This window comes from Sphaeramia orbicularis, chromosome 5, assembly GCF_902148855.1.
Source record: "Sphaeramia orbicularis chromosome 5, fSphaOr1.1, whole genome shotgun sequence".
Taxonomy (NCBI): domain Eukaryota; kingdom Metazoa; phylum Chordata; class Actinopteri; order Kurtiformes; family Apogonidae; genus Sphaeramia; species Sphaeramia orbicularis.
The window spans coordinates 29,089,938-29,099,645 of NC_043961.1; the positions used below are offsets into that span (position 1 = coordinate 29,089,938).

The following is a 9,708-nucleotide window of genomic DNA, read 5'->3' on the forward strand; positions in this document are numbered from 1 at the left end:
AACGTTAGTCACTACGTAGACAATGCGCAAGATATAATAAAAAGACAGCAAAATGTTTAGATGGGGGTGTGATTATTCCACTTTTAAGAATTATTAGTAAATTCAATTCATTTTTGTTCCTTTTTTGACTTGAATTAAAAATACATTTTAGATTCACAAACGAAAATTTCAAAATTGGGAATTTTTTCAAGAATTTTTCGTAAGTATAAAATTTCCACAACAAAATACAAATATTAATTCTAACTTATTTGTTAGAATCTGTTGACCAGTTGAATCGGTCCATGTTTTTGGCGGGTTAAGTCCTGTGACGTAACATGCGTCATCGTGCAGTGGGCGGGGCTTGGCGGCAGCGGGAGGCCGATGTTAGCTACGGCGGGTAGAGTAGACCGGAGCTGAGGGGGAACTGTGGCTGCGGGGCCCACTAGCGACTGAAACTTCACTGCCAAGATGTCCGACGATGAGCAAGAGCAGACCATTGCCGAAGACCTGGTGGTCACCAAGTACAAGATGGGAGGTGACATCGCCAACCGTAAGTCCGTGTAGATGTCAGAGCAGGAGTTTGTGGCTGAGTGGGGTGACCTAGCCGTGTCGGCCTGTGGTGGAATCAGCTAACATTAGTTCCCCCGCTCGGCTCCGGCAGCCATGTGATTTACATGCGAGGCACACATATGCTGCTCTGAAAAGCTAGCTAGCTAGCTGGCAAGCAGGTGCCGCTGGTTTCGGTTGAAGACAGTGTTAGCTCCCTGTACCCGCTGCTGTAGGATAAACCGGAGCAGCTGTCTGTCCGTCCGTCCGTCTGTTAAACCAACGTGATGCTAACTAACCAGCTAGCTCAGCCTGTTGCCCGGTTCAGTCAGTCACAGACGACCAGTAAACGGTTGCGAGCTGAAAGATAAGCCAGCCACACTACACGTAACCCATGCTCGGCTATGTTTCATTCATATTCATGCTGAACTCTGAAAATGTAGTTTCTTCATAAGTTTTGACCGTGACTGCATTTGTTTATGGTAAAATACGAGCAGTTATTTCTTCTACAGGTAGTCTGAAGCTTTAAGTCATTCACTTGACACTTATACCTAAGGCTTATGGGACATTTAATATTTTTTAGTAGGATATATTAATTTGTAAAGAAGAAGGGATCATTAAAGTTATATGAAATTCGTGATAATTCTGTTTTTTAGGTTTGTTTTATTTTGTTGCTGTTTACACTGTAAATGTTTTTCTCTATAGTAAAGCCCAACCATGGACTGGAGTTGTAACTAGCCAAATGCTATATATACTCTTTCTGCAGAACACCAGATATTCTACAAGGCCACCATGTCTCACTGCATTATCCCCGATAAATACATGAATATAATTTTAAAATCTTTTATGACTACTATTGTGATGTGTAGTGTCAAGTGTTTCTCTGGATATTTGTTTTTTGTAATCTAGGTAATGTAAGATGATAAAGGTTCTGTACTAAACCTAATGTGCAAGGATCATACAGAAACGTCCTTTATTATCTTAAGTACTTTTAAGTATTAAAGAAACATAAATATAGGCAGATACATTCTGTAAAAGTTTTCAGATTTATATAATCTAATGGATATATCATGTTACCAAGCAGTTCTGTCATGAAAATTTGACAGAATCAGCTAAATGCAGTTATTTCCTGTCTGGACCCTCAGACCTGATTTTGATAAACCAGAGATGTGTGATTCAGCATTTATTGAATTCTGATAACCCCGATGAATTACTTAAAGATGGGGTATTAGATGATTTGTGGGCTTTTTTCATTGAATCTGTTATCCAGATCTACCAAGTCTAGTTTCCATTGTACATCCTTCTCTTGTTCATATTTCTCATAATCTAGAGGCTCTCCGTCTGGTTGTGGAAACTGCCAAACCTGGAGTGTCGGTGCTCAGCCTCTGTGAGAAGGGGGACGCCTACATAATGACTGAAACCGGAAAGGTCTTCAAGAAGGAAAAGGAAATGAAGAAAGGTGAGACAAAGGTGGCATCATTGTGTCCGGTATGGGTTTGGTTGAATGCAGGTGGACTCATTGAGAGGAGCTTAAATGTGTACATTTTTTTTCTAGTGTTTGTGAGCGATTCCAGATTTTTTTTTTCTGGTTAAATGGTGGCAGAGTGTGACAGTGTCAGTATGTTGGGTGTCACAGTCTTGATAAGTACGTTCTCATGCTGAAGCTGTGGATTATTTTCAATTGAAGACTTGGTGGTTCTCTTTTCCCTCTTCTAGGCATTGCCTTTCCCACCAGCGTCTCAGTCAATAACTGTGTTTGCCACTTCTCTCCCCTGAAGAGTGACCCTGACTACACACTTAAAGATGGGGATCTGGTCAAAATGTAGGCACCATGTTCTGCATTAATGCTATCCCCTCCTCTTCCTCCTCCTGTGTGCTTTCAGTCTCCAGTGTGTTGTCCTCCCTTCTTTCATTGTGGTAGCTCGGCTTGTTTGTGAGGGATTTCTCTCTGCTGTTGTCTGTCTACTTCATCAGTCAGGTCTTGTCTGTCTTGTCTGTCCGTCTGTGTGTCCTCTGTGGCAAACGACAAGTAAGGTTGGGCATTTTCTTGCCAGCAGGTGCCGTATTTATGTCATTTTAGCTTTGATAGTTTACAACCTGCAAGATCCCATTAGGCTATGTATTTGTCACAATACGTCTTAGTTGTTTTATTGCCACTAACATCTTTGTAACTTTGTGATTCATTTAGATTTTCAGTGTACCTCACTGAACTGTGGTTACATGATAAGTTTGTATGTTTTTTGCATTTACACTTGTATTCGCCCTGACTGGGCAAGTCTGGCCCATTTAATAGACTCTGCAGTGTTGCTCCCCTGAATTCACAATAAGTCCTTCACAGTATTCCAGCTGATGTATAGCCAAGACGTAATTCACCTTGGAAAATAGTGTGCGTTCATTGGCCATAACAGATTGGTTTTATTTTTGTCCGACCTTCTTTTGTTTAGTTTTTATTAGGCTCATTTCCAAAGTTCTAGATAGCTGACATCTCGTCCTCTGACATGATTTGATTGATTGTTTCCTGCTTCACTTATCTTGACGGCTGGATGACACTTTAACTTGCTGTGAAATTGAAACATTATTTACTTTGGTGTGATTATTGTGTCATACCCGTCTCTCTTTTTTTGTCTTTGATTCTGTGTAGAGATCTAGGGGTTCATGTTGATGGCTTCATTGCTAATGTTGCTCACAGCTTCATCGTGGGAGCCACTAAGGTAAGGGCCTCTTTTTATTCACCAGTATTTACGTAGCGTACGTGAAATCCTCCTCTAATTGTGTCATGCTCTGCAGGAGAACCCTGTTACAGGCCGGAAAGCTGATGTTATCAAAGCTGCCCATCTGTGTGCAGAAGCAGCTCTTCGCCTTGTCAAACCTGGCAACCAGGTAACTAGATACACAATCACTTTCTCTCAGACTTTCCTCTACAAACCATAATAGATTGTGTAACTTTGTTTAAAAAGAAGCAGGAAGGTTTATTGAAACAAAACTTGTATTGCACTGCATCTTAATTGTGAAAAGCCCACTAGATCTAGAACATTCATTCATTAATCCCCAAATATCTTTTGAATAGAGTCAAAGTGTTGTCTTTAAAGTATTTACAATGCAGTGTCAAGTTGCTGCTGCCAGTAGTAAGCACCATCTAAAGCACGAATATTTGGACAAAACAATAGTAAACTCTGCATCCTTTGGATGATCTAAATTACTTCTAATGTTAAAGGTGTGTGTGTGTGGGGGGGGGGTTCAAAATGCACATAAATTTGCACTTTGCCAGATGCATCCATGCTTGTTAAACAATCAACAAATAATGCCCTCTTTATCATCTATTTATTAATGCAGTCTTCACATCTAAAAACTGTATACCAATCAATCACCCCTGCTTACCAGCAGTCTCAGGTTTAGAGTGAAATTCTGATTATTTCTTCTTTTGCAGTCTGATTATATAACCCAGACACTCACTGCCATACCTGTATCAGCAGGTTGACTCAGGCTGAACATAAACAAACAACTTTGTGGATACACAGAAACTCTTCTCCCACTTCAGCCTGTAGATATCCTCAAATCCTTTCCATGTCATCCATGTTATTTTGGCAGTTCATATCTCCACCTGGTAAAAATATTTTTTATTGGGGATCCACATAGTGCATATGAGATGGAAAGTGGAACAATTGTATCCCTGCATTATATGTTGCCATAAAATTGAGCAGCAAGGCTTTGATTTCTGTTTTGTTAGCTTCTAGTTGCTCATTTGATGCTAAAACTGTACAATATCTCCCTTTCTCTCAGAATACACAGGTGACTGAGGCCTGGAACAAGATCGCAAAGTCATTCAAATGTTCACCTATTGAGGGTGAGTGTTAAAACTTTAATCAAGTGTGTAGTATCACGGACAACGCATCCAGGCCAAGTGAAAGTGTTGTTTTGCTCTTAAACTGTTTCCTTTTGTCTCTTCTTATGGTGTGATAGTAACAAAATCTGAATATTTTTTTTAATGGCGATTTATTTCTTGTGAACTTAATGTGTTTTCTTTGTGTTTTAAAGGTATGTTGTCTCATCAGCTAAAGCAGCATGTCATAGATGGTGAGAAGACCATCATTCAGAACCCAACAGACCAGCAAAGGTATCACTTGCTGTGTGTACTTAGAGTTGGAATGATGGAGTTGTCTTTAACTTGAGCAAATAAGACCTAACCACAACATTACATTATTCGTCCCCAGATAAAAAAAAAAAAGCAAACAAACAGGTGTCGATGTGTTTGGATATGGGCATCCAAGCATTCCACTGGCAATTTACATATGCATCTGTTTTTGCATTTCCAGGAAGGACCATGAGAAGGCAGAGTTTGAGGTACATGAAGTCTATGCTGTGGATGTCCTGATCAGCACTGGAGAAGGAAAGGCCCGCGATGGAGGTCTGAGGACCACCATTTATAAGAGGGACCCCAGCAAGCAGTATGGCTTGAAAATGAAGACTTCTCGCACGTTCTTCAGCGAGGTGGAGCGACGCTTTGATGCCATGCCCTTCACTCTGAGGTAAAAAACACCACATTTTTCATATCTATCATGTTAAGTGCTAGTTTTAGTGGGTGTAGGTGATAAAATGTTAACAGCAATCAGGATTCAGTCAATTTCAGTGTAACCAATATCCTCCAAATGGACAATATAAAAGAATTGGTTTGACAGCACTTGGGAGACTTAGCCTATCTGCAAAACATTTGCCTGTGACATGTTCCAGAAAAGGGCTGTGTAGCATGTAGTCTGCTTAACCCACAAAGAAGACGGTCAGCACATTGTATTGTTATCCTCTATGGTTATTGTGTTCACAGGCACAAAAGCTGGTGGTTTCATTCTCCTCAAATTTCTGAAATGTTCTGTGGTTTAGCTGGTGGTTGCCATGTTCTGATAATAAACTACAATTAACCAACTTCACCTGTCCCTTTAGGGCACAAATTAGCTTAATAAAATAATTTTACATTTATTGGGGTAATGCTCTATGAATTTTTGTCTTTGTAAAATTTTTGGCTGTATTACCCAGCCCTAAATTGTGGGAATGCATATGTTGACCTAGTTGATCCTTTGTCCATCAGGGCGTTTGAGGATGAAGGCAAAGCCCGTCTCGGTGTGGTGGAGTGTGCCAAGCATGAGCTGCTACAGCCCTTCAGTGTGCTGCATGAGAAAGAGGGTGAGCCTGTTGCTCTCTTTTGAACATATATGTTCTTGAAAATGTTGCGTCACAATTTATTCACTACTCGTCTTGGTCTCTGTGTTTGTTCTCAGGAGAGTGTGTAGCTCAGTTTAAGTTCACAGTGCTGCTGATGGCTAACGGGCCTCACAGAATCACCAATGGGCCCTTTGATGCGGACCTGTACAAGTCGGAGCATGAAGTTCAGGATCCAGAGCTGAAGGTGGGTTTGAAAATCTTTAACATGGAGTCCATACAAGACTCACAGAAGCTGCATCTCATCAACTTGACACCGAAAGTTTTCCTCTCGTTTCTAGACTTTACTACAAAGTTCTGCAAGCCGTAAGACGCAGAAGAAAAAGAAAAAGAAGGTAAATGTTTTTGCTCTCACAGGCAATTTTTTTCCATTAATGTCAGCGTTTGCAGGTATTGTTAATTAAAACGACGTTGAATATATCGTTCATTTACTGACTTATTTTTCCTTTTAACTTTCATTTTTAAAATTTCCTTCAGGCTTCAAAGACGGCAGAAAATGCAACTGGACAGCCAACTGAAGAAACAGAAACAGCAGAATAAATACTGCCTTTTCACTTCTGCAAGACCCCAAAGACAAACGAGAGAAAACACCATAAATTGCCCCCAACTTTCTACCACATAAGTTTTACTAATTAAAATATCAAATTCACGAGAACTGGAATTTTAACTTTCAGATTGTACAGGTGTTGGACTTGACCAGGATGCTTAACCCTTTACTGCATTGACGGAACAGAACATGGACGATGTGTTGCTGTTTTTTCTTCCCAAACTTGACCAGTAAAAATAAAGAATATTTGCAAATATATAATTTTAACAGATCTGTTGCCAAATTATAAGTGTGACAAGAAAGTTTCCTTGTCATGCTTAAAATGAACTTGCGCTGATAGTAGACAAGCAGGGAGGAATTTATGAATGATGCGGTACTGAGGCTAGAAAACTTAATTGAATTGTATGTTTCAGCTGAATGGTTGTTTGTCTTTGGCAGTGAGGCGATTAAAATGTATATTTTTTTTATGTCAGCAAATTTATGGTCAGAGGAAGATTCAGATTCATTACTGGAAGGTATAGGCTCATGCTGTCTGTGGAAAAGATGCCAATTTTATTACTCCAGCCATCATTAAACAACTGACAGGGTTTCATATACTTTTTTTTTCTCATCTGTGTCGTGCAGTAAAGGGTGAACTTGATGAAATTGTCTTATCCTGAAACTGATACATTGGAAATAATTACACAAAATTACTTGTGTAAAGCAATAACCTGAGCAAAAGACTGGAATATTTTTAAACATACAAGCAAAAAAACAGTCCTTAGCTTGACTTTAGGGAACAAACTTGCTATGTTTACTGCCATTCCCCTTGAATTTTATGGAAAGATAGTAATGTGTGATCCAGTTTTAAGAATCTTTTTTTCTATTAGTTACACCAGTGTTCTGCTTTGCTCAGTCATTGGTGTTGTCAAGCATGAACTATTGATCAGTTTGGTTTTTTTTAATCCTTCCATGGGTGTCTTCAGTAGAGTACGATCATTTCAGGTTTTGAGTTGGTCTGAGATGTTACTGGATCAGATTTGTCAACAACTGAATCTTGAGAAAGTAAAATCCTGCTTTGTAGCTCAATCAGTGGGCAAAGGAACTTTACATCTAATGAAATTAAAAAAATGTTTTCCTACATTTGTCTTTGTGTCTTTGGTCTCTTTGTTGAGGTTCAGGATTCAACACATACGACTTGCTGCCTATTTAAGTTGTAGTTTTGCAAAGTTGATAGACAAAATAACGGAGCATCAGGAGCTCTGTCACTTGACGATATTTTGATATATCACCTCGAAAACTAAGTGCTTTAAGTAGCAATCCAGCTACCCAGAAATAACCAGAAAAGCCTAAAAAAAACCCAAAGCAATACAGATAACTAAGTAAATAGCGAGTGTGTAATGTTTACTTGGGGATGGCAGTGATTGTTGTCAGTGTTAGCTTATGGGCTCTGGATATCACTCCGAAAACGGACACCTCCTTTAAAAAGTATAAAATTGTTTTTTAACTAATTTTGTGATAGGTCATAAAAGTATGGCATAGTATAACACGTCGTCGGAAAAAGCATTCAAAACCTTAAAAAAAAAAAAAAAAAAAAAAAAAAAAAAAAAAGGGATATACATATAAAATGACGGAATTCAGACATGACTACAGTTCCCGGAGAGCTACTGCGGGTGTCACTTAAATATGACGTAGGTACCTTATAAATACCGCCCTCCTCCTCCGTCACATCCTCTTTCCGTTGCTCTTCTCGCTTTGAGGTAGGGAAGCTGATTTCACCGCAATACAATCCAAAATAATCATTAAATTTTACCTGTCATCCAAAGACTTAAACGTATTTACTTCTTTTCTTTTAACAGAAACTCTCCACACGATGAGAGCCAAGGTAAATAAACAGTCCACTGGCTTGATTTAATTGTCTTTGCTCTTTCCGTTTGCAGTTTCCCAGTTGCTAGCTAGCATCAGAACGTGTATTTACTTAGCTGAGCTCTTCTTCATTTTGCCTTGTTGGAGCTTTTTCCTTAACCCGTGTATTTCATTATTATCTTATTGTCATCTTAAAAGTGTCTGACTTGACGTGGGTCCAGTAATAATATTTTTGTTGCATAACAGTGCCAATGCTACTGAAAGCTAACACTCGTGCACGATGTCATATTGGTACTGGTGAATCTCTATCTGCATAAGTTAACTACTATAAGTGTGTACTTGCATTCTGGGCTTGAATCCCTACTATCCTTTGTCCTGAGTTCTCTCGACATCACGCATGCTATGTCGTTCTGTCAGTAAGTGGCGTGCATTAATGTGTGTAACGTCATTAATGGTTTACTATCACTTTCTACCCCACAGTGGAGGAAGAAGCGTATGCGCAGGTAACTAAAATACTTTTCTGTCTTTGTATTTACCTGACAAGAGGGAAATTATTTTGAAATAGTCAAATTGTACAACCAATTCGATGCTTGGTGTTTTATGAAATACTATGGATCTAGTAATGTATATGTGTAAGGAATTGTCACATTGCACGTATGGTACATGTTGTAGTGCTGATTGTAAAGGCTATGGAACAGTCAAGTTCCTTGGATTGAATTAAGTGGTCAAATATTTCTTTAAAATGAGTGTAGTGTTAATCATGTAAAATTTACTGTCTTCAACAGGCTGAAGCGTAAAAGGAGAAAGATGAGGCAGAGGTCAAAGTAAGCCCTCATCCCCTACCAGCTGTGATCCTGTCTGGTGGCGGAGTACGATCACGAGGAACCGACTTGGTGAATTGTTGGCCATCAAATTCAGACAACCACACTTCTCATGAAGCCTGCTGTGGATGCCGACTGGAATGCGGCAAGATGCTGGACGGATCTTGGAACATCAAAAATACAGCTGCTTTGTTCATGGACCATAATAAGATCTTGTTAAACAACTCGTGGTGTTTTGAACAATAAATGAACTATGTTCTTAAAAGTTGACCTTGAGTTCCAGCTTCTTAAGTGTTTCACATGATGCCAGCTTTGCTCTGGTGTAACATCAGACATGTATGCTGTGTGGATGTAGAACTTGGTTCAAATTCTGATTTTTAAAACAGCTGATGGCTATTTTTGCAGGGAGTAGGGAAAAATAACTGCAGTGGTCTCAGAACAAGAACAGCTCAGGTAACCATTTTCCCTAGTGTGGCTGGACAGTTGACAGGTTGTAGGCTTAGATTTGGCTTTGCCAACTTGGTAGTGTTATTTTAGCACACTGATCCTAAATTAGTTGACTGCCATACAGGTGAAATTATGAGTTAAGCTTAATCTGAGTCTACCTGTAACAGTGGTGTCCTAGACCTAGATAGTGGACATACAATATCATGAGTTCAAATTTGGGCTGAAATTAAAACTGATGGTTAAAGTATTTCCCTCATGGTTCTATAGTGACGGTACAGTTTCAAAAATGTCAAAGGATTTCCAGGCTTGCCA

At 39.4% G+C, this 9,708-nt stretch overlaps 1 protein-coding gene and 1 long non-coding RNA gene across 2 annotated transcripts; both read left to right on the forward strand.

Annotated features, from left to right (window-relative positions):
- The first annotated feature begins 345 nt into the window (after positions 1–345).
- On the forward strand, positions 346–7,406 carry pa2g4a (proliferation-associated 2G4, a). The gene is made up of 12 exons (XM_030134010.1): positions 346–529; positions 1,856–1,984; positions 2,242–2,347; positions 3,167–3,236; positions 3,313–3,405; positions 4,306–4,369; positions 4,561–4,639; positions 4,839–5,051; positions 5,606–5,700; positions 5,796–5,923; positions 6,018–6,071; positions 6,214–7,406. The coding sequence occupies exons 1-12, from the start codon at positions 448–450 to the stop codon at positions 6,274–6,276; spliced, it is 1,176 nt and encodes a 391-aa protein (XP_029989870.1). The 5' UTR covers positions 346–447; the 3' UTR covers positions 6,277–7,406.
- Positions 7,407–7,949: 543 nt separating this feature from the next.
- Positions 7,950–9,219, forward strand: LOC115419328 (uncharacterized). Its single transcript, XR_003935423.1, has 4 exons — positions 7,950–8,022; positions 8,122–8,147; positions 8,609–8,631; positions 8,914–9,219. It is a non-coding gene; the product is annotated as an uncharacterized LOC115419328 (long non-coding RNA).
- The last annotated feature ends 489 nt before the right edge of the window (positions 9,220–9,708 follow it).